The sequence below is a fragment of the Zeugodacus cucurbitae genome, chromosome 5 (genome assembly GCF_028554725.1).
Source record: "Zeugodacus cucurbitae isolate PBARC_wt_2022May chromosome 5, idZeuCucr1.2, whole genome shotgun sequence".
Classification (NCBI taxonomy): domain Eukaryota; kingdom Metazoa; phylum Arthropoda; class Insecta; order Diptera; family Tephritidae; genus Zeugodacus; species Zeugodacus cucurbitae.
In genome coordinates this window covers 20,900,739-20,926,547 of record NC_071670.1, presented here as the reverse complement: position 1 = coordinate 20,926,547, position 25,809 = coordinate 20,900,739, and the positions used below count along the sequence as shown (strand labels likewise).

Sequence of the window (25,809 nt, the reverse complement as noted above, 5' to 3'; positions counted from 1 at the left end):
GGCTATAACCGGCTAAACGGTTGCAACGCCAATTACAATATGTAGTGTAGTACGATTATACATGTATAATGTAAATATAATAATAAGCACCTAAATGGCATGCTATTTTCAATAAATATGTAATATAATTAATGATTTTGTTATTAAATTCTCATTAGGGATTTGAGGGCCGCAGTACTGAAAGTGCAGCATTTATTTCTGTGTTTTAGCTGATAATGGCACGGCCAACTGAGGTGCCGGTAAGTCCAAAAATACTGCAACTGCTTTCCCTCTAGCTGATTGGCAAAACCCAGTTGACACACATCGCGATGTTAAACGGTTGCAAACGCATCTAAACCATTTCGTTCCAATTCTTCACGTGCTTGTGTTGACCAAAAGGTTTCTTCTTCTTCTTCTTGACTGGCGTAGACACCGCTTACGCGCTTAAAGCCGAGTCCAAAACAGCGCGCCACGTATCCCTCTTTCTGGCAGTTTGGCGCCAATTTTTGCGGGGATACCAAATTCAGACATCGCGGCATAAAGGCAGCTCCTTTTTGTGCTGTCGAAAGCAGCTTTAAAGTCGACAAATAGATGGTGTGTCGATCCTCTTTTCACGGGTCTTCTCCAAGATTTGGCGCATGGTGAATATCTGGCCAATTGTTGATTTTCCAGATCTAAAGCCACACTGATAAGGTCCAATCAGTTTGTTGACGGTGGGCTTTAGCCTTTCACACAATACGCTCGACAGAACCTTATACGCGATGTTGAGGAGGCTTATCCCTCGATAGTTGGTGCATTTTTTTGGGTCCCCCTTTTTGTGGATTGGGCAGAGTACACTGAGATTCCAATCGGCGGATATGATTTCTTCCGACCATATTCTGCAAAGAAGGTGATGCATGCACCTTATCAGCTCTTCGCCGCCGTATTTGAAAAGCTCGGCCGGTAAACCATGGACCCCCACCGCCTTAATGTTCTTTAAGCGGGTAATTGCTATTCGAATTTCTTCACGGTCGGGCAATGGAACATCTGCTCCATCGTCGTCGATTGGGTAATCGGGTTCGCCATCTCCTGGTGTTGTACTTTCACTGCCATTCAGCAGGGTGGAGAAGTGTTCCCTCCAAAAACTCAGTACACTCTAGTCATCAATAACTAGATGTCCTCTGGGGGTCCTACAAGAGTGTGCTCCGGTCTTGAAACCTTTAGTCGCCGGATCTTTTCGTAAAATTTTCGAGCATTACCCCTGTCGGCCAGCTTGTCAAGCTCTTCATACTCACGCATTTAGGCTTCTTTCTTTTTTTATATGGCCGCTGTAGTAGATGTCACAAGGACCCACCTTCTTCCGTCCTTGTCCCGTCCATCGCATTTCTTGGATTGCGGTAATGTCAGCCTTTACTCTTACGAGGACATCAACCAGCTGGGCAGAGGCACCTTCCCAATTAAGGGTCCGGTCCGTAGTCCTTTAAACGATTGCAGTGGTCGTCATCAAAATTGGGGTCTCTCATCCGAGTCTGTTTTTTTCTTTTCATTGGGGGGTGTTTTTATGTGGTATGTCCCAAAGCCTACGCACAACCGCTTAAGCTGGTTTCGTCTTCTCACTTTAGCTCGCCTCCAAACGGATGTCTGTTGGTTACCCGGAGGATACTTCTTCCAAGTGAATGACAGTCGGAAACTTTCCTCACTTACGTGAACTTCTGCATATGACTCCATCCTCCACCAAAAGCTTGAATTGCACATAAAAAAGTGACATTAAACCGAATATCTGGTGTGTAAATGATTTGTGTTCCATGTAGCAGCGTGCTCATTCATAGTTCTGGATTTGCTTGCAGCACATATTCCATCCATATACCATAAGTGACACCAATAAGTTTGCGTATCCTTAACGCGCCATATGAGGTTTGAAATATCTGTATGGAAAATTAATTAGAATTTAAGGCAAGATAATATTATTATATTCAATAATTCTTATGTTTATGCACATTTTGTTTTTTGTTTTATATGTGTGTATGTAGTGGTGTTATTAAAATTTCTTTGAATGTGTCGGAGTTTCAGTACCCATGACTTACTGGGTTGGTTGTTTCTTTCTATCATTCAGGGTGCTGTACGAGAGAAGAGTTGAGGTAAATGTTTTTGCACATATTGCCCTTTGTTGCATATATGTGTATGTAGTGGTGTTATTGAAATTTCTTTGAATGTGTTGGAGTTTCAGTACCTATGACTTGCTGGGTTGATATTCAATTATTATTACAGAGATGCCGTCGTCAAGGAAACTGCTTCCATTTATCGCCAAAATGGATTAATAAGTCTTTATTTTTAAATCAATCTGTTGATACGTCGGAAGATTCATGTTCCATAAAATGTATTGCTTGTGTACAATTTCGTAAAAAGGAATAATTCACTTACTTCAACTTTATTCGTAATTTATTTTAAAATTTTAATACTTGTAACACCCTGTGGTAGGTTTGGTGTTAATTTACTCTATTATTTTTTCGGTAAAACATTATTATTATACATATTTTAAATTCTTTAGAAATAAACTTGCATTTTTTTCTTTTAAGCGCGATACGGAAGTTATTAACGTCACCGTAGCATAAATCTAATATGAAGAACTGAAAATTAACCCTGGTGGATCCAACACCGTGGGGACCTCAATTATTTTGCGTACTACTTTGATCATCAACTTGATTGATCAACATCATCATTTTTTTATCATCAACTTGAAGCACTTCTTGCTCGCAAAAATTGAAAGCAAAATGGCTTTCAAGTTCAGAAAGTGAGATTGGGAAGTAAAAAAGTGTGAGTGTGTGGCCATTTCTTCCCTGTGTTACGTCCGAGTTAGGGGCCTGCTACGCCCCTGCTATTTATCGTGATATTTTTATTTTTTTTTTTAATTTTGATGGATTGCGGGTGAATACTTCGCAACTGCTAGTGGTTCTATATATATTACGTCAATATTTATAAATGAATATTTATATATTTAATATTTATAAATAAATATTTAGAAAATGTATGTGTTTATTTTTTCGTAATTTTTTTTTTTCATAAAATTCGGAAAAAAGCCGAAGAAAATCATGTTTTTGCTTCCACAGAAATTCATCATATGCATCCAATATTTGGACATTATCCAAAATAACCTTTGGGAGTGATTTGGATCGTGATCCATCAATATTGCATGCTAAACGTTCAAGAAATATCGCGATACAGGAAATATCACGATAAAAGCTGAACGTGTAGCAGGCGCCTTAAACTTTTTTCTAGTATTTATCAAAGATAGTGGGGTGGTAGCCCTATGATTGAATTATTTTGGCGGAAGATTTGTGTGCAAAGGTTTGAATGGTGGTCACATTTTCGCTATAGTAAATAGAAAAACTGATGGAAAAGTTGAAGTGTTGCAAACAAAGTCCTGAGGCCTGTTTAGGGCCAATGGAAGATATGTGGACGCCTTATAAACATTTAAATTCTGTAATTCAACGTAACCTGTGCAATCCTACAGATCAATCGTTGATAGAATTGGAGGTTCATTTTAAGAAATATAAACAAAGCTTTACGTCGTTGCTCCTGTATCCGGTAGGTTATAATTAATGGTATCTTTAAATATATTGCTATGGCAAATATTACAATGTACGTCCATATAAATATAATTATATGTTTTAAATTATGCCCAAACACAAAATATTTACTATTTTACTTAATTTTCTTAAAAATACAAAGTATTATTATTTAGTTAAAAATGAACTATTTACAGTTTGTTTGCTAAACTAAATCGGGCACAATTACCGATATATATTTAAATAATAAATTTGAAATAAACATTACAGTCTTTACCAGTTATCTGTAATTAATACAGAGTTTAGCATAAACAATAAACCCAAACAAATTATCATATAATAATTAAAAAACATTTGTTTTTCAAAGTCTCGAAAGCGGTCATTTGACCGTTGTGGTAGGTTTGGTGTTAACAATATGTTCCCATAGAAAGTGGCAGAGGCGATCATCAACTCTATAGGATATATATGGCCAACAAAAAATTTAAAATATCTCAGAAATTAAAGAAAGTGTAAACAGGGCGATCCCTGTCTCTGTCTAAAAATTATTATTTCTAGCCATTCTATATGCAGCCATATTCCTCACTACGGACAAAGTATGAACATATATAGTATATACTATCCATGCAGATGTAGAGTGTTTGTTCATTATGAAATTCTGACAAATAAATTAATGCGTTAGACAATTATTTCTATAGAGAAGTTAAGAATGTATCTAGAATATAAAATAAAATGTTTACTCTGTCAAAAAGCAGTTTCTCTTATAATAAAATTGAAATATGGGAAAACTAAAGTACACATAAAAACTAAACAAAATATTGAAATAACTCATTATAAGGACACTCATTTCTGCTGAAGTTCTTAAGCTGTTCACTTTTTATCGCAGCGATATAAATGAATATTTAGTCCTTAATCCAAAGTAAACAATTTTAGTTCTGTCATAAAAAGGTAAAATGTGTAAGTATATATGCAAATTATAAAGGAATTTATATCACATAAAAATGCGTTCGACTTATTGGTTTTGGTTTGCATGTAATTCGTAGTAAATGTTAGCACAATTTAGAAAGTATGTTAAATTAAACTACTATTATTTGCACTAAAATTTATTTGTTTTACATATTTTAAGCAAAAAAACGAAAAACATCGGCAACTATTGAAAAATGGTCTAATAGATGGTGTGTCGATATCAAAATATACTAGAACTGTAGCAATTTCCAAAGAATTGGTGGATGAAGCCATTATTATATCGGATATGTTCAATGTGGATGAAATCATGGCATTGGAATTACTTTGTACTGCTCAGCGAGAAATGATAAATCACCCTGGGTTATCAAGAGGATTAGTTGCCGTTTTACTGTACTATGATGGTAAAAAGGCTTTGGTGAATTCTCTTAGAGATCTTTTTCAAGCAACTAATGGCATGTCATGGACAACCGATATACCAAAAGAGGTGCGTTTATATATTTTTAATTTTAAAATAATGGTTTGATATTTCCTTATTATTTATTCGTAGATATCCAGTTTAATTACATCCTTTACACAAAACTTGGTTAATCAGTGCAACATCCTTGATAGAATAGTTGGACTATTGGATGATCTCGATATATCGAAAGAGGCAAGTAATTATTATAATCCTAATGAATTTCATCGACATTCAGTTATCACATTTCTTCAAATATTCGTCTATACATAACTATATGCAAATTTCAAGTAGAGTTGGTGGATAAATCTTATATTATGTGTATTTTTGTTACATTTAACTTATTGGAATTAAATAAGTTAAAGTATAATATGAAGAAGTGCAGTTTTAGTCATCTAATCATGGTGATAAACATACAACATTTATAGAGGAAAATTGATTATAAGTCGATACTAAGTTTGTTACATATTACGGTTGCGAGACGATTCCCATATGAAATGTGGGAGAGCAAATCTTGCAATCGTTTATAAAATCGATCTCCTGTGTCTTCATTTTAATGTAAGTCTTCTTATCACAGTACATGATATTTATATAAATTTATTGCATAGCCCAAGTGTGTATAATTTGGAATATACGCTGCATTCTAAATTCTATTTTAATAGCACATTTAAAAAAGTATAATAATCTTTCACAAATGATGTACTAAAACATTTTATTATAAATTTTCTCCCGTACTAATTGTTTAAAACTTCAATAGTCGAAAATTTTATTATTAATAAAAAAAATAAATTAAATAATTTCCTTTCTTCTAAAATCCTTATATTAGTAGAAAACTATACTAATATTTTAAAAAAAGATATTTTATAACAACCTATATTTTATGCTTTTTAGATAGTTATTTTAACGAAAAATCGAGCATTGGGCTCAAAAAAACATCAAAACCAAGTTCAGCAACTTTACAATGATATCCGAATGGGATTAGCGACCACATTATTTTATTGGTCAGCGCAAAGAGGCCTTCCAAAGGAGATTGTTGTTAAGCTAATTAAAAATATATCAAATTTTAGCCAAATTCAATCATCGGGAATAGTAGACGATATAACGCTAAAACTAATTTTTTCATTAATGTATGCGTGTGATACTAGTGTGTTGCTCAAATATGAAGCGCCGAAAAATATTTGGCAGACCATTCCCATATTTTCTCAAGGAGATTTTTTACAAACAGTCTTTGACGCTTTAATTCCCACTCAACAAGATGGCCTAACAGGAATCATCAAGCTTGCCTTTGGGTTAGCCCTGACTGGTTTCCGACACGCATCTATGCAGGTATCGAATTCTTCATCGAAGATTATAACATATGATGAGCAACTCATTGATGCAGCTATCAGCAGCAAAGTTTTTAATTTTCTATACTACTATGTTTTAGAAAACAAAGATTTATATCGGTAAGAAATTGCTTGATTGATTAGTAAAGTATCTTATTAACATATTTTTATATTCAGTCATGAATTTTTCTATCGTCGTATTCATTTGCTATTAACGGACTTTATAGAGTTTATGCATTCCAAGGTAACAGAGTTACGAGGAAAGGCAGATGAAACTGCGAGAACTGTTATGGGTTTTATAAAGGAAGGATTGGAGCCACCATTTAACTTAGATCATAGTTTTGAAATGCTGATGTTATGCATATCTAAGTTTTATAAAGATAATAGAGCAGGACTAGCGTTGTGTGTTGAATTTTGGGAACCACTCGATTCAACGTTCAGCTCTGTGAAAACCACCACTCGCTCAGTTTCACTATTTAAATTTATTCGCCTAGCCGGAGAATTATTGCCGTCTACTTTGTTCGTATCGTATTTAAAAATGATTGCTGGTTTGACAAGTTGTGAAAAGTCAGCGCGAAATACATTCAATCTTTTGAAACAAGCGTCAGGGTTAACGGGAAGTACAACTCTATCTTGGGAACACTTTTTCGGATCGTTGATTCAATACTATTCGTAAGTAGAATAACATGTTAATTTCGTATACATATAAATCTTATAATAATAATGCCTTCTACGTCTTGGAGTGCATGGTGAATATAACATTTCAACCGATATGTCTTGTGTTGTTTACTTTAAGAAATCTACGCCAGGAACATGGTATTGGCAGTGAAATATCTTACAAAACGCATTTGAACCGATCTATCAACCCTCAAGAGATTGAAGCTCTTCAGGCAGTACTCGAAGTGATAAAAGCCGTGGCTAACTATGATGAATTATCAAGAATTGCAATTTGTGAAAACCCAAATTGGGCGCCATTACAAATACTTTTAGGTAAATTTTATTGCATGCTACTTGTAATATAATCATGCTAATTTTTATCTATCTGTGTTTATATGAATGATGCTACAGCTATATTAATTGATTTATATACATATTTCAGGTTTATTAAGTTGTCCGGTACCATTGGTGTTAAAGGGAAATATATTACAAACGTTGGCTGCGCTAGGCAAGTCTAAAGAAACAGCAACTATACTTTGGAACATCATTGAGACCTCCCAAATTATTCCAACAATACCTGTAATAACTCCAAACAGTAAGTATTATACTAAATTTTTCAAATCACTATCCGTTTGGTATTTACAATGTAATATCTAATAATATTGAGGCGGATTTTAACTAAAAACTGCGTCTAGTTTTATATACAACTACTTAACCGAATTAGTTTGTAATATACCAAGTAAAAATAATTAAACTTATACTTAAATATTGTTAAATGGTTTCATTTATTCTTAGTTTTTATTACGTTGTTTTCATATTGAAAACAAATCAATCATAATTTTTTATTTATTCAATTTTACTTTTGCATGAAATTACAGTGTACAACACTCGACTGGGTATTGGCCCAAACAATTTTTTTAGAGATTGAGTTAGTAGTAGTCGTTATTGTAATTATATTAACATACATATATAACATTCTTTTATTTAAAATTTAATTAATTTAATTTTGTATATCATTTCAAATATATTTGGTATTTTATTTGAAAGTGACTGAAAAAAAAGAAACATTTATTCCTCACACTTAAATAATGACTTTTCAAATTGTGTTGTATAAGTGCACAGTTAGAAAATATAACTTTGATATGTATTCATTTCGCTCCCTCTTATTATGCTTTATTTTTTCCTTCACGAAGGATTTCTTGTTTAATAGTTGTAAGACAGACAGTACTATTTGACCATGTATACTAAATCGCAACTGCAATATTATTGTATTTCATATTCTAGATACTTGCAACCTTCTAACAGAAATATCACAGAACGAATCTCGCCTCGAATGTTATCCCCTTTCTCAAGGGATCTTAGACTTGATGTTTTCTTTACTAAAAGCTTTTATTCCTAAAAACTTGGGAGCCGACCATCGCAGGCCAGGACTACAACCTTATGTTACTTTTGTTGTTGAAGAAATTTTCTTCAAATTTTATGATCGGTAAGTGGGGCTATGTTAGTATTAGCTACATATACACATATTAGATTTGTTAATTAAAAAATATGTTCAATTGTAGGTAGTTTTCACTTGAAAAAAAAAAAATATATATATATATATTTCGATGTTATATGATAAAACATGTATAGAAATTAAGATATAATTTTTTTACTTTTCTTCTTTTTAACAGACAATATAAAAATTTGACCGAGAAATGGGAAATATGTTTGAAATGTTTAAAAATATTAAATTATTTGGTTCAAACATATGAACCAACACCAAAAGATTTCGAAGAGCGCCAAGACCAAAGTTCGCCAATGGGGTATTATATAATGTTGCAGCTACAAAAAAAATCTCACTTTTTAAACCTCCTTCTACTAATAATTGATGATGCTCGACAAAAGCTTGATGAATACGAACAATTTAATGAAAGAGAGATGCTTGAGGAAAGTGCTCTTCTTTGCCTCTTAATAATTGAAGAAGGATTAATTAAACAAAAAGAGTTTTTAAATTCTCACAATATTGCAAATACATCAAATATTATTTTTGGTTTAAACAAAATCATACTAGATGTCAATCCACGAAGTCAACGTCCGGACCATCTATTGAACATAACAAAATTTGTCATGTATTGCAATTGGTTACCAAATCACTCATTTGCAGCTGTAAATATTCTAAATATGGTTTCAAAAATGCCCAATATCTCAAGCCAAATCTTGGATGTATTTATTTCGAACGGGTATATATATGATGAAATTCGTCAAGGATTTGTTGATTGTCTAGATATGGATATAAATTCAACTAATTTCTACGAAAAATCCAACGAACTGCAAAAACCTCATAAAATTTATTTAAAAATTAAAACATCAATATTAGGATTACTTCGAAATTGCATAACGCAACCATATCCAAATATTGGATATTATCTTCTCGGATTTGAATATACCACTGAAGCTATCGAAAAACGAAAACTTAATATTACAGATTCGACTAATCATTGTTTAAAAGCAATAATAGCTTTACTAGATGAACATGTAGAGGTAAGAGACTTTTTCTTTTTGATTAAGTTATACAGTAATTTCTCTAATTTATTTTATCATTTGGTAGGCAATGAGAGCTTCAAACACCTATGATGCAGATTTGGAACAAATTAACAAGAGCTCATATTTCATCTTATATTTATTGTGCTCAAATACGCGAACGTCAGAAGGCATTTTACGATATTTGCGAGCATCAAATGACTTTATTTGTCGTCACTTGCACGAACTCCCATTTAAAAACATTAAATACTCCAATATTCTGTATCAGACAAGTTACTTGTTAGAATGCACTGCAATAGAGTTAAAATTAGCAAGTTCTTATTGTCAAATAAGTAGAGTTCAGCAAATTTGCGAAATATTACTGGGGACTGCTACTAATAAGACTGAAGATCAACTTTCTATTAATTCGACGCTATTCTTTTCACACTCATCTCCTGTTTTGAATGAGCATTTTATTAAACCGAAATCTGAAAGAGTGCCAAATTTTTTGCTTAGTAATATTCTGGATTGGTTAGAGTTTGAGGTAAAAGAATTAACTACCACTAAATGGGATTTCTTTGATATTTCCTTGTCTAAGCAAATATTCGATGAGTGTGAATCCATAACAGAAGAGGGTCACTCATTAATTAATTTACAAAAATTGCACAAAATTCTTCACGATGAACTTTGCAATGTACAAGGCACTATAGCTGGAGGGCAACGCAAGTTGATATTGCATGAAATTGAATCCATACTGATATATGCACTCAAAATAAATGAGATGAGGAATAAAAACAAGGGAACAATAAAAGTAATGGATGCGTGGGCACAGGTATGCCGTTTATTTGTGTAATCAAATAAATGCGAATAATTATATTAAATTTTTAAAATCACTTTAGGTCTCTGAAATCATATTTATTTACGCATCGGAAAATACTTTACCATACTCCATCAAGCAAGAGCTTTTATTCGAAATGTTGCAAAAACTTCTTAACAAAGCTGTATCCATACAACCTCCATTGGAAATATCAATTCTAACATCAGAAGCCATTTTTATACTCATCGTCTGCTTACGACAATGTTTTTCTCGAAATCTAGAAAACATGGGTAAGTAGTAATTCAATAGATTTGTATCATTAATTGATACTTATTGACCGATATTGAAGTACATAGTATTTATAAGTTTATATTTTTAGTTTAGTTTTTCTCTCTTAAATAACAAATCTAATTTGCTAACAAAATATAATCAAAGGCTACACACAACTACCGAAACATATGATACTTGGCCTCTGAATAAATTTAATACCCCACTTTTAACCTATAAAACCATAAACGAAAACAATAGGGGTATTCACACCAGCTTTTTTTAATTCGTGTTCACAAATTATCGTTCTACCGAGTAACGAATAACAGTCTGACAAGCTTGATAATTTTTTCGTTACTTATTAACATGAAATAAGCTATTTGTTTTGCGTCATTACCCAAAAAGTTTATTTCATTTTTGTTTCAAATTTCAAAATTTACCACACACAGAGAAAAGGCAAAAATATGTTTATGTTTTAACGAAGTATCACTAACGATTACCCCCAATATTGACATATTTTTTTTTAATTATCTGTATTTTTTTTTAATTATTCCAGTAAACTAAAATTTTCAACATAACATTGGGTTTAATAACCGAGAATTTAGAGTTTTCTTTTTACCACGAATATACTTATAAAACTGATGGGAATTATCAAACTTTCTGTACATGCAATTAATTTCCTAATTTTATCAATATTCAATAATTTAAAAATATTGTTAAGTAAATCAAAGCTATAAATTATACATAAAATCTTAGTCTAAGCAAATATAAATGTATCACATTGTAAAATTACAGGAAATGATAAAACTAACGCAACGTACTACGGAAATGTGAAAAATGTTAATATTGTGAGCTCGGATTCAAATATATTAAATCTAAAATCAATATTAAAACGACTTTTAGAGTGGATAGTAGTTAGTGATGTTAAGTCTCAAAAGCTTCGAATTAACTTGTATGCTGCAATACTGAGCTGCCTCCGAATGTTGAATGGACATCTATTAGAAAACATAACATCTCGTAGTAATGAAACGTATGTATTAAAATAATATATGTCCTTCATTTTACCATTTAAAGTAAATTCATGATAAATTTTTTTTTATTTATTTTTTTTTTTTTTGTATTAAACAAGATTTTTATTTAAATGTGATTCATTTAATTGTGCAACAAATTTATAAGTATTTAATATGTAACCGAAATGTGATATGTGGGTCATTTACATTTTAAAACGGCGTATATAAAGATTATTTTATGTTGTCCATAAACTTTTTCATAATTTTTTAGTTTTTAATAACTTAGATGGGCCTTCCCATATTTATATTTTGTTGTTACCAATATGTTTCTTTTTAATTACAGTTTTTCTTTATTGTTACAATATTTGTATAGCTTCATTATATTAATAATATGTATATGTAATAATAATGTTTTCTATTTCAGATTCGTTTCGCGGTTAGATAAAAAGATGACAGCTTCAGTTAACTCAGTTGGAAGTCAGGTTCCAGTCGAATTATTTTCTTCATTTGGAGACAAATTAATTGATATAATGTGTCGTGATTGTGTTATTGGTCATGATGTGTGTAAAATGCTTGCCATGTCGTGTTTTGTTTCAGCTTTAGAATTTAATAACATTCCAAGTGTTCTGCAATTGTTTGCAAATAGGGGTTACTTAGCCAATGTCATCGAAAACCTTGAAAAATCCGATCAGGATTTATGTCTTATCGTAAGTGATTCAATTAAAAATATAAAAGCATTATATGTCTACGAATCACATATGGCGCTTCTGTTAAGATTTGCTAATTGTTCTATGGGTGCGGAAATGCTGCTCTCAGCTAAACTGTTAAGCGTTCTTTCAAAGATGAGAGTATTTGATTTGCATCCAAATTTTCAAGGCTGTGTAAGTAGTTATAATACCGTACCGGAGTTTCTGCCTGCTGTGGATAACCGCTTTCGCCAGATATTTTTCCCAGCCATACAGTTATGTAATGCTATAATAACGACTCTTGGGATGGACAACTTATCAGCTATCTCCCAGATATCAAATTTTTTATTTTCTCATTTTGAAATCATCGAGTTTATTCTAAGAACCGGCTTATCCCATTCGGATGTGGGCATTATGAATGAACTTTCTGTGGTTACCGGTATTATTGCCCGAGTTATGCGAAAGGTACAGTATTTTGCACGTACAATTTTGGCTGCTGATTTATATAGCCTTTGGGTTTTTTCAGGATATATACTTACCAGATGATGTAAAAACGAATCAACACAAAATCTACTCTCACAAAATTAATAGATATATGCTGCATATTTTCTGTTATTTTGTATTAAACAACGATATTTTGAAGCGAAACACAAAACTGGATGTTCAAATTAACGAGTTTTCTGAACCTAATTGCATAAAATATTTTGTCGACATCGCCGCAAATGTTACAATTTTCTTCCGCTACAAATTTACAAATACTATAAACTTGAATGATATTCTATTTACACCGAAGAAAAATACTTCTCTTAAAAGGTAAGTAATTAAACATTTATATGCACATTTCTTTGTTATTCTCTTTTGTGATGTCGTTAACTATTACACCCAACCAATGATTCGATGTAAATTATAATTTTTTTTTTCAGAATGGATAAATTGGAAAGAAGTGCAAATGAATCGCTAGACTTTACGACAGTATTGAATCACTTACAAGGATCCGTAGAATATCTAGAAATGCAAAAACGAGTAACTGATAATATAGTTTCGCACAGATCTTACATGGCTGACGCTAGCATTGATAACTCTGGTAAGTTGATAGCAGTTGTTACGTAATATATCTGAGTGTTAATTTAAACTATAATTTTTTGTGACACTTTGACTTTAAGTTTATTCTATAAAAAAGTAGCAAAGATATAAAATTATAATTACCATAGAACACATATTTTTATACTCTCGCAACAAAAGAGTCTAAGAGACTTTAATAGTTATGTTCACATAACGGATGTTTGTAACTCCTGAAACTAAACGCATTAGATATAAGGTTATATTATATATACAAAGTGATCAGGGTGACGAGTAAAGTTCAAATCAGGATGTCTGCCTGTCTGTCCGTGTAAGCTGTTACTTGAGTAAAAATCAGAAATCTGCCACGCCCACAAAATGGCGATAACCGAAATCCTATAAAGAGCTATAACTAAGCCATAAATTAAGCTATGAAAGTGAAATTTGGTAAAAAGGATTGTTCTAGGAAGGGGCATATTTGGATGGGAAACAGGGCATGACCCCGCCCCCTACTAAGTTTTTGGTACATATCTCGTAAACTACTAAAGGAGTCGTTTTCTTCAGGCGTTTCTTTATACAGTCCAAAAATGGAGGAAATCGGATTATAACCACGCCCACCTCCCATACAAAGATTATGTTGAAAACTACTAAAAATGCTTTAATTCAGTAACGAAAACCAACAGAAACTTTAAATTTTATTATAAAGAAGCTCTAGAAGAAGCTGCACGCAAAATGGTTTACAAAAGTTTAAATGGGTATGGTTTCGCCCACTTACGTGTAAAAAACCATATCTTCGAAACTACTCGATCAACTCGATGAAATTCGGTTCATAATATCTTCTTGGCTTCCAATGATATGTTATGAAAATAGTCCAAATCGGCTCACAAACACGCCTACTTCCCATATACAAGAACTTTGAAGTCGATCTGAATCGTTAACTTGACGAGATATAAAGTAAACACTAGTGAAGATATCGGAACTTTGCCCAGATACTACATTTATATTGTGGCATTGCTCTTCTAAAAATCGCCAAAATCGGACCATAAGTATTCAAGGCCCCATATATCGAACATGAGAACCTCAGAGCTTCGAATAAATGTTTTACCGAAAATATAGGAAAGTCTCTCAGATATTTTGAAGAAAATAATACTTTTCATTTAATAATATGTCGCCGTGCCACAAATTAGTGAAATCGGGTCATAACTTCCCCTAACTCCCATATACCTGATATTTTTCTTCTTGACTGGCGTTGACAGCGCGACACGCATCTCCCCTTTTGACAGTTTAGCGCCAATTGGTAATACTAAGTGAAGATAGGTCCTTCTCCACCTGGTCCTTCCATCGTAGTGGAGGCCTCGCTCTTCCTCGGCTTCCAGCAGCGGGTACTGCATCGAACACTTTCAGAGCTGCAGCACTTTCGTCCATTCGAACAAAATGACCTAGCTAGCGTAGCTGCTGTCTTTTTATGCGCTGTCGTCGAATAACACATACAGCACATCATTCCATCTTCTGCGGCCGTTACCAATGTTTACGGGACCATAAATCTTTCGCAAAACCTTTCTCTCGAAAGCTCCTAGGACTTGTAGAATTTAGTTTTGGTTTGTCGAGAGAGGACTTTACTTTTCAATTACCTACTCAGTCCATAGTAGCACCCGTTGGCAAGAGTGATTCTGTTAGATTTCAAGACTGACATTATTATCCTTAGTTGGGCACTCAGTTCCCAATCTCATTTTTGATATTGAATTTCTGGGGATAGGACAGTCCAATTTAGCCAAATTTTAGCATAGTGACAAACTATAATATTAGTTATAAGTTGACAAAATTTTAAGTACATAGCTTTTATAATAAGAAAGTAATGGCATTTTATATGGTCAGTACTCTATACGTGACTTGGGGCACTCAGTGCCCATAGAATTTCTTCATATATTTTGTATGAAGAGGCGTAATTTTCTAAAGATTTTGGAGATTGTTGTGGATTTCTAATTAGTTTCGCATAAAATTTTCGAGTAAACAGTTGATTTTTAGTTGTGACAAATATATATTTTTGAAATGAGTAAGGAATTGCCGATTTATTTGGCCAACTTACGTCGCGAATTGACGGAAGGAGAAGAGGAGAATATTTCAAATTATTTGAATGCTAATGATAGCGATGATGATGATGGTGGAAGATAACTTAAATTTGGTGGTGAGCACGAATCGATACCCAGTGACCAATCGGACTTGGAGATGATAATGCTGAGCCCATTAGAGATCCACGTTTCGAAGAATATATCCAGGAGGAGGCTGCTGTATATATGGGCCTTGACGAAAGCAAATGTGATTTGAACTGAAAAATGGCAAGCGGAATTGGCATTGGAAATGCGTAGACAATCAACGTCACTATGCACAGAAAGTTTTGGATCTAAAAGTAATGCCTTCATACGCGTTTTCCCAGCGTTTCTTGTTGAAGGTATTGCTCTTGAGACGAATAGGAAAACTGAAAGAGTAATACAGGCAAACATGCATCCAACAGTTCCAAAAAAATAGGATATTGGCAAGACACAAATGAGGAGGAACTATATGCTTTTATTGCAATAATTTTATTTTCCGGTGCTGAGAAGGCAAACTTAGTTCATGCTAAGATCTTTTTCACAAAACTAACATGCCCTTTTATAGAGCAGTGATGTCACTGCATCGGTTTGAGCAATTGTGCCATTTTATACACTTTGACGATTCACTGACTCGCGCTGAGAGACTACGATACGACAAATTGGTGCCTATTCGTCATGCTTGGACATTATTCTTGGCGAATTTGCCGATACCATTCGTCCAAAGTAAATAATGAACAGTTGATGAGCAGTTGCTTTCAACAAAAAACCGATGCAGTTTCCGCCAATACCTTCCCTCTAAGCCTAGAAAATATGGCATAAAAATGTTTTGGCTTGTTGGCGCAAAAACCAACCACCCACTTGCAGGCGAAGTATATTTGGGTGCACAGCCTAATGAACAGCGGTCGCCTGGTATTGCGCGCAATCTCGTTATGCGACTCACCAACCGATATGTGGACAGAGGTATGAATATCACGATGCACAATTTGTTCACAAACTATAACTTGGTGAAAGATTTGCATGTGCGGAATACTACATTGGTGGGCACAAAAAGAGGCAATAAGTCGCAACTGCCAAAATTATTTACATCCTCTGACATTCACCACAATGCCGAAGCCAATACGGACTCAGACAATGATGAAAATGTGGACAATAATCCAACAATGTCTACAGCCAATCAAAATGCATCAAAGATACAGCGAAGAATTTCACCCATTTAAACAGTTCGAAATTAAAACTTTATTTGATTTTCATATTTTTCAATAAAAATACATTTGTTTCTAACAATAAACACAAGTTTCAATAAATTATTTGCAAAAACAAGCGAGATATTGATGTTTCTGTAAAAAAAACGTGTAAAAAGTCTAAATTTTCAAACAAAATACATTACTGGGCACTGAGTGCCCAAGTCACGAGATTAAGTTGTATAGCCATGTCACGGTTCTAAGGTTATTGGTGTTGATGCTGGTGCCTAGGTATACGAAATTATCTATAAGTTCAAAGATATGACTGTCAACAGTGACGTGGGAGCCAAGCTGCGAATGCGTTGACTGTTTGTTTGATGACATAAGATATTTCGTCTTGTCCTCTTTCACCACCAGACCCATACGCTTCGCTTCCTTATCCAGTCTGGAGAAAGCAGAACTAACGCCGCGGATGTTGTTTCCATTGATATCGATATCATCGGCGTACGCCAGCTGCACACTCTATATATAAAATTGTACCTTCTCTATTTAGCTCTGCAGTTCATATTATTTTCTCCAGCATCAGGTTAAGAAGTCACACGAGAGTGAGTCACCTTGTCTGAAACCTCGTTTGGTATCAAACGGCTCGGAGACGTCCTCACCGATCCTATCAGAGCTTTTGGTGTTGCTCAACGTCAGCTTACACAGCCGTATTAATTGTGCAGGGATACCATATTCAGACATCGCGGCGTAAAGGCAGCTCCTTTTCGTGCTGTCGAAAGCAGCTTTAAAATCGACAATAAGATGGTGTGTGTTGATCCTCTTTTCACGGGTCTTTTCCTAGATTTGGCGCATGGTGAATACCTGGTCAGATGTAGATTTTCCATGTCTAAAGCCACATTGATAAGGTCCAATCAGTTTGTTAACGCTGGGCTTTGGTCTTTCACACAGTACGCTCTATAGAACCTTATAAACGATGTTAAGGACTCTTATCCCACGGTAATTGGCGTAGATTGTGGGGTTTTGTGGATTGGGCAGAGTACATTGAGATTCCAATCGTCGGGCATGCTTTCTTCCTTGCTGTTCTTCAAGCGGGTAATTGCTATTCTAATTTCTTCACGGTCGGGCAATGGAACATCTGTTTCATCGTCGTCGATTGGGGAATCGGGTTCGCCACAAACTCTGTATACTCTGGTCATCAACAACTAGATCACCTCTGGGGGTCCTACAGGAGTGCGCTCCGGTCTTAAAATCATTACTCCTGTCGGCCAGCTTGTCAAGCTCTTCATACTCATGCATTTCAGCCTTTTTCTTTTTTTGGCGCCAACGAAGTCGATCAGCCTCAAACCGTTGGCGATATTTCATCATGGAGGCTGAATTTGTGCCAAAGACACCTTTTTTACCCACCCTAGCGTTGAAATCATCGTCCTTTCTTCCGTTTGGGGCGGAAGAACCTCGCTTTTATGCGGATTGTGGCTAGACGTTCATCCACCGTGGGCAGAGGCACCTTCCCAATTAACGGTTTGGACATTCCAGGTGCATACCCTTAAATCATGATCCTTGAAACGTTTGCAGGGGTCATCAAAAGGGGGGTTTCTAATCCGTACGCACATTCGCAGAAGAGGATACTTGGTCTAAAACCGGAAGTCGTGAGCTGCTTGAACCATGTGGAGAAAAATCGTATCTGGCCACTCCCAAGTGAATGGCAATCAAAAACTTTCCTCACTTACGTGAACTTCTACAGATGATCCCATCCTCCTATATATGCTGTATATAATGTATATTTTCGAATAATTAATATTTTTTCTATAAATTCAATTTCAGCTCGCCTTTCCGACGCCGAGTGGATTAAGCAATATGAAAATAGACAAAAAGAGCTATCGTTATACGTTTTTATAATCGAACAAACATTGTATTTATTATGGTTACATTTGGACTTTTACGTTAGATCGACTTCTAGTGCAACTGGGCAGGGTTTGACACCCGCTATCGAAGGTAATGATAATGTAATTCTAGACAAATATGAAAAATACCAAGTTTGTGTAGTATGATATTGTTATGCAAGTGATTACTGAATTACTACATTTACAGAATACCTTCCAAATGCCACAACCATGGAGGATTTCGGAATGTTAAAACAGAATATGATTTCAGTCTTTACTGAGACGTTTTGCAACCATCTCTCATTGGCTTCTGGATCAGATTCTGCAAACTATTTTAACTGCACTTTGATCCGTCGAATAAAGTCATTAATTCAGCTTCTTCCAGGTGTTTAAAGTAAGATATTGTACAACTTAAGCTCCCATGTATGGAAAAATTAAATAAATGACTGAAAATTAAGTTGAAATTAGTATTGGGTTATTTTGGTAATGCAAACTGAACATTATGTTTAATGCAATCTGTTCGAAAAAGCAAAACTAGCATCTGCCGTCAGAAATGAAAATTCAGCGGAAATGAAATTTTGCAGCGGAAAGAGTAGTTGCAGAAAAAATTTAAAAGATAAAATTTAATTAAAGAAGCTATTTTGTCATTTGGTCGCGCTCTCATTGATTCTGCTATAACCGGCTAAACGGTTCAACGCCAATCACATCATACATTTTGTCATTTAAGTAACAAGTTGTATATAATTTTATGAATTTTTTTTTTAAGTTATACTTCTTATACGAGTTCGGAACAGTTGCGATATTTGTTGCGCAACAGCAACATTATGCATAAACATTCATATGTATATGTTTATATGTCATTGAACAAACACACAAACTTACATTTGTATATGCGTGCACATAGGTTTGTCAACCACCAAAAATCAAAAGCAATGTTCTACAAAAACAACAAGCGCCAAAAATTTATATCGCATGCTCATACATATTTACTACAAGCCGATTTTCTACCAACAACGCAATGTAGCGTCGCGCAGGCGGCCATCAATTTTTCGACACATCGAATTTTACAGAGTCGTTTCAAGCGATCCCTCCGTAATTATAAATGCGCAAAATATGTATTGGATAGTATTGACTTACTATTAGCAAATATAAATAATTAAATGTATTTAAATATTCTACTAATATATGACGCCAAATATTAATGTACTACAATTGATTTTAGTAAGAATCGAGACATAAAACAATCCAAAATAATATGAGTTGGGGACATGGACCTCTTTGCCTGCGAAAACGCGACACTGATTACAAGTCTGTGACAAAAAAAAAAACTATTTGCGGTCATTTGTTGTCCGTGGCAACGAAGATTTTACAAGAAATGTACTACAAAACATACATATGTACATGTCAACCACCAAATTTACATTATGCCAGTGAACAAACAGAAAAAATTGTATCATGGCATTGGAAGCAATGACAGGTCATGTCGCGCTTTGCGAGATGAAATGATAAAATTACGTCGAAATCCAATTGTCACCTTAGAAAAAGAATTATTCGAGTTTCTTAGCACAAGAAAAGGTTTATCAATAATATCATTCAATTGTCAAAGTCTTCGTGCTCATGGTTGATGTCTTCTGAGATAGAGTGTTTACACAGTCAAACATCTTGATGTTATCAGAAACATTTATGAACGACAACGAGCCTCCTGTATCCCTACCAAATTTTGATTTCGTTGTAAGATTTCAACGAAATGAAACAACAAATTCAGGCGTTGCTATTTATCACAATGAACAAGACAAAGGCTCCGTACGCGAGTGATGCTGATGTGACGATATCAACATCAACAAGAATTGGCAATTTGTGTGCGGTAGAATGCAAAATGAACCCTAGCGATAATCATAATAATAAAAAATTGAATTTAATTGCCATTTATATATCACCAAATTCATCGATGAGAGATATAAAATTGTTCATCGGTAAAGCTTTATTACCGTTGTCAACTGCAGGTTCGCAAGCTTTTTGAGATATTATCGGAGAACCAGTAGAGTATAGCGAACAACCGGTACTCCTTGCGGGAGATTTTAATATAAATTTCTCATTGCCAGAAGCTGAACCATTACTAGCATTCCTCAGAGAGAAATTTTCATTAGAAATGATCAATGGAAGAAATGATCCTACGACAAAAGGAGGTACGACTATTCGCCCCTATTCCCGTTGGCGTTATCGTTTTAAAACGACTTAAGAACGCCTATTTGGCATTCCTGTTGGCGTTAACGACATTTATCGAAAATAAATTGGCATTCCCCAATTTGAAACGACTATAGAAACGACATAGAAACAGTCGTTTTTTGTCGTTGCTATAATTGTGAGCGACATAGAAACGACGCGGTTGTTTGAAGGAATATTTGAAGTGAAGATGAAAATTTCAAATCGCAAACAGTTTGAAATTTTAATTTCTGAAATGGAAAAATATCCTGCATATGCCAAGGACTTTAGAAAAGGGATAAATCCTTTAAATTTCGATTTTTTTGGAGGGATATTTTTTTTCTAAAAAAAAAAAAACTAAATCCATTCCACCGCTTTCTCGCGTCGGAAATTGTTGGCATTAATAAAATTGCATTTTTATATCTAACAGTATATTTAAAATATAAAAGGTCTAAAAATTCAAAACGAAGAAAAAAATAGTACTCCAACAAGACGAGGAGTTAATAAACAGATACCCATTTCTCCTTTGGCTGTGTTCGGTAGAGTAGTCGGATTAGACAGAAGCAAGGAGCATAAGACGATGGAAGTATAACATATTTTAGAAGAAAGATTGAAGGACGCAGATGATGGAAGACTAACATTGTTGTACGTAAGTACAATAATTACAGTGATAACGTTATTTAGAGTCAATAGAGAATAGCATAAAATCCATTAAGGACTGGTGTAAAAATGTGTTTCGTTACATAAGAAAGAAATTTTTATATGGGAAAAGAGCGCCTTAAAGTATATTGTATAAAATATGTAGACAAATTTCGATAACTTTTCTTAGGCGTTACGATATACTTCAAGAATACCAATTTAGGAACGAAACGATAAGAACGACGACGACTTAGAAACGACTATTAAAACGACAACGACAACGGGAATAGGGCCGATTGATACGGTATTCGCGAGAAATATAGATAAAATAGATGTAAGACATTTCATATCGTATTTTAGTTATCATAATCCAATTGTAAATATTATAGATATCAATCCGTCAGAACCCAGAATGAAATAAAATGTGCATAATAAATTTATAAAATGTGAATTTAAGAAAGTGTTGGTCAGTTCACCATTTTTTTATCCTTTCCCTCTCGCTAGTTTTCTTTCATACAAAATGATATGCATTTCTTGGAATATCACTAAGAAGTATAACTTCTTCCGCGCGTAGGGACTCCACGCACTCTTTTTTTTTTTGATAATTGAGTTTTTGTCAAATTTAATAAAATACCCTTTATTAATTTTCACTCATCACAAATGTTCATAAATGCAATTGTTTCGATGAGCAGTTTTGAATAAGTGTCGCAACAGCATCAGCCGGCATAACATCGCTGGGTAAACTACGTAAAGTTAAATATGAAAATGTGATGAGTTTTAAAAAATAAAAGTGGAATACAAATTTTACGTTTTTTTAGTTTCATCGCAATAGAAATATAAAATCGTAGTGTCCAGTTTTTATAGTTGCCAATCTTTTACGTAATTGGAGTGTAACTAACCGATATGATTTAAATAAAGTGGTTAAGTATAAAAAAGTCTAACAGCCGGTTTCACAAAATTTTTTAATAGAAAGTTATAAGCTCCATTTAATTTAAATTTTTATTTAACATTGCACTTAAGTTTCCTGCGTTTCACCATTATTGACATTTGGCATCCAAAAAATTAGAAGGCAGGGATGTTACTAAGAATAACAGCTGATTTATGTAAACAAATAAATTGTATTTGTTTGTCAAAATGGGAAACAAATTGGAATCAGCTGAAAAGCATACATATGAGAGTATTTAAATAACCGTGACCATTTAAATAAAAATTAAGTCAAATGGTGAAACTGAAATTAATTATTTTTCACTTAAATTTGTTTCGTGAAACCGGCTGTAAGTGTAATGGAAACATTCGGCCCTATTACCGTTGTCGTTTTAATAGTCGTCGTCGTTTCGTTCGTAAATTGGTATTCTTGAAGTATATCGTAACGCCTAAGAAAAGTTATCGAAATTTGTCTACATATTTTATATAGTACACTTTAAGGCGCTCTTTTCCCATATAAAAATTTCTTTCTTATGTAACGAAACACATTTTTAAAGCAGTCCTTAATGGATTTTATGCTATTCTCTATTGACTCTAAACAACGGTATCACTTGTAGTTGTTGCGCTTACATTTATCTGCCCAACAATTTTAGTCTTCCATCTTTATTTGATTTTTTTTTAATTGGTGATATGTTAGAAAGTTGGGTATATGAGTTCTGGCGTGTATACCACAAGAAGTAGTGGTGACATCTGCGTCTTCCAAACTTTCCTCTAATATATACGATATGCTCCTCGCTTCCGGCTATCCGCCTATTCTACAGCTAATTACTGAAACGCATAAAATTCGCAACAACTTCCAAAGGAGACAGTGGTATCTGTTTATTAACTCCTCCTCTTATTGCTCTAGCTTCGGAATTGTTGTGTACCATTTTTTCTTCGTTAATTTTAAGACCTTTCATATCTTAAATATAGACTTAGATATAAAAATGCAATTTTATTAATGCCAACTATCTCGGACGCGAGAGGGCGGGCGAATGGATTTATTTATAATTTTTTTTTTTTAAATATCTCTCCCAAAAAAACAAAAATTTAAAAGATTTATCCCTTCTCTAAAATTCTTGGCATATGCAGGATATTTTTCCATTTCAGAAATTATAATTTCAAATTGTTTCCGATTTGGAATTTACATCTTCACTTCAAATATTCCTTCAAACAACCGCGTCGTTTCTATGTCGCTCTCAATTATAGCAACAACAAAAAACGACTGCTTCTATGTCGTTTCAAATTGGGGAATCTCAATTTATTTTCGATAAATGTCGTTAACGCCAACAGGAATGCCAAATAGGCGTTCATGTTAATTGCGGAAACAGATTCAAAATAATTTTTTTAAAGTGTTACCAAAAATCTGCTATAATTTTCAATGGTCAAGTGTTGGATTGCTGAATGTCGACATAACTACGAATGATGCAGCCTTTAAGAAATGGCACATGAGGATGCAATGCCAGCAAATTGTTTTTTTTTTTTTGTATCGTAAAATTAGATTCAGGGAGTGTGTTAACATCTTTTACAGCTCAAAGAAGCGTGTAGGTCATATGAATTGTGAATTTTTACCAATGAAAAAACACGATACGTTCCACTATTGTATAATTTAATCAGGACATACTTGTAAATGTTGATCCCCCTTAAAAAATCTGTCAAACGATTTTATGCCACTATTACGATTTGTAACCAAACTGCAACTTTTTTGTAGTTTTACCGTTTACAACACCTTGTATACACGGTAATACCAAAAACCAACAACGGCTATCAAGTAGTTGTAGTTGAACTTTCGTGCTGTTGATTTTAAAGTTTTTAACAGATAATGGAAGGCGGCTAAATAAAATAATAAAATAATTATACTCCCGCAACAAAGTTGCTAAGAGAGTATAATAATTTGGTTCACGTAAACTTGAGTAAAAATCAAAATATCTTGATATAGATATAGGGTTACATCTTCTGAAGTGATCAGGGTGAGGAGTGGAGTTCAAATCCGGATGTCTGTCAGACCGTCCGTCTGTCCGTGTAAGAGATAACTTGAGTAAAATTCAGATATCTTGATTAAACTTGGCACCATAGGAATGTTGCTTTCGTAGATGGACAAAATCGGACCACTGCCACGCCCACACAATGGCGAAAACCAAAAACATATAAAGTGCCATTACTAAGCCATAAATAAAGGTATGAAAATAAATTGTGGTACAAAGGATCGCACTATGAAAGGGCATATTTGGATGTAATTTTTTTGAATAAGTGGGCGTGGCCCGCCCCCCTACTAAGGTTTTTGTACATATCTCGTAAACTACTCAAACTATATCAACCAAACCAACCTAGAGTCATTTCTTTTAGGTACTACCTTATACAGTCCAAAAATAGAGGAAATCGGAATATAAGCTCGCCCACCTCCCATACAAAGATTATGTTGAATACTACTAAAAATGCTTTAATTCAGTTAGCGAAAACCCCAGATACCTTAAATTTCATTATAAAGAAGGTACGGAAGAGTTGGACTCAAATTAGTATACAAAATGTTTAAATGGGTTTGGCTCCGCCCACTTATGGTTCAAAAACCATATCTCCGAAACTACTCGACAAATTTCAATGGCCAAATGGGTTCATAACCGCGTCTACTTCCTGTATACCAGAACATTGAAGTCGATCTGAATCGTTTACTTTATAATATATAAAGGAAGCACTAGTGAACAACATAAACTGCATTTATAGTGTGGTATCGCTAAAAAATTCTAAAAATCGTCGAAATCGGACCATAAGTTTTCATGGCCCCATATATCGAACATGAGGACCTCAGTGCTTCTAATGTTTTTTTTACCGAAAATATAGGTAAGTCTCAGATATTTTGAAGAAATTCAATTTTTTATGATATGTCTCCGTGCCAAAAATGCGTGAAATCGGGTCATAACTTCGCCTAGCCTTACCATATACCTAATATTAGGGTTAAAAATATTAAATAAATCAAACTGAGGGTTTATGAGAGTAACGCGAACATGATGAATCCGTAGGACCTACTACTCCTGTAAATTTACTTTTACTTAAAAACCCTCTTCAGTCACTTCGCTATTAATCGTTTTTCCTTAATATTTAAAACCTCTTTCTTTTCAGTTTTCATTAGATTTATGATAATTACCGTCAGCAAAGACACGGAGAGTGGCGCATAATTTCAATGACTACTGTCAATGCTCCACGTTTGTGGAAATATTCCTTCGACGAATTAAAAAAAAAAATAATATTTGGTTATTTAAACGAAAATAACTTCTGAATCTGCAATAACTATTATTAAATACCACAATAGCCCCTACAACATTGGCATACTTGGTGCTTGGAAGTTCCAATGGAATCAAATGATCACAAAGCAAATAGCAATACAAAAAATTTTGCAACACATCAGTTTTGGCCATAATATTTTCATCGTTTTAATACACGTCATTTTAATATTTATTCATATTTTTATAAAAAAAATAACTAATTAAATTTTTAAAATTTTCTTTTAAAACGTATCAGCTGGTTAATTATCTATCAATTCTTTACATTTGTATGTTAGCAACGCCAATCAAGCTTCAAGGCAGTAGTCT

The 25,809-nt window shown here is 33.9% G+C and overlaps 1 protein-coding gene across 1 annotated transcript; it reads left to right on the top strand.

Moving 5' to 3' along the window:
- Positions 1 to 3,257: 3,257 nt before the first annotated feature.
- Positions 3,258 to 18,875, top strand: LOC105215041 (nuclear pore complex protein Nup205). Its single transcript, XM_011188782.3, has 17 exons — positions 3,258 to 3,543; positions 4,648 to 4,971; positions 5,035 to 5,136; positions 5,833 to 6,386; positions 6,444 to 6,938; positions 7,063 to 7,256; positions 7,366 to 7,518; positions 8,208 to 8,409; positions 8,597 to 9,446; positions 9,514 to 10,257; positions 10,325 to 10,532; positions 11,305 to 11,539; positions 11,944 to 12,670; positions 12,732 to 13,018; positions 13,129 to 13,289; positions 18,360 to 18,530; positions 18,627 to 18,875. Exons 1-17 carry the CDS (start codon positions 3,349 to 3,351, stop codon positions 18,809 to 18,811), a joined length of 5,787 nt encoding a protein of 1,928 aa, XP_011187084.1. The 5' UTR covers positions 3,258 to 3,348; the 3' UTR covers positions 18,812 to 18,875.
- The last annotated feature ends 6,934 nt before the right edge of the window (positions 18,876 to 25,809 follow it).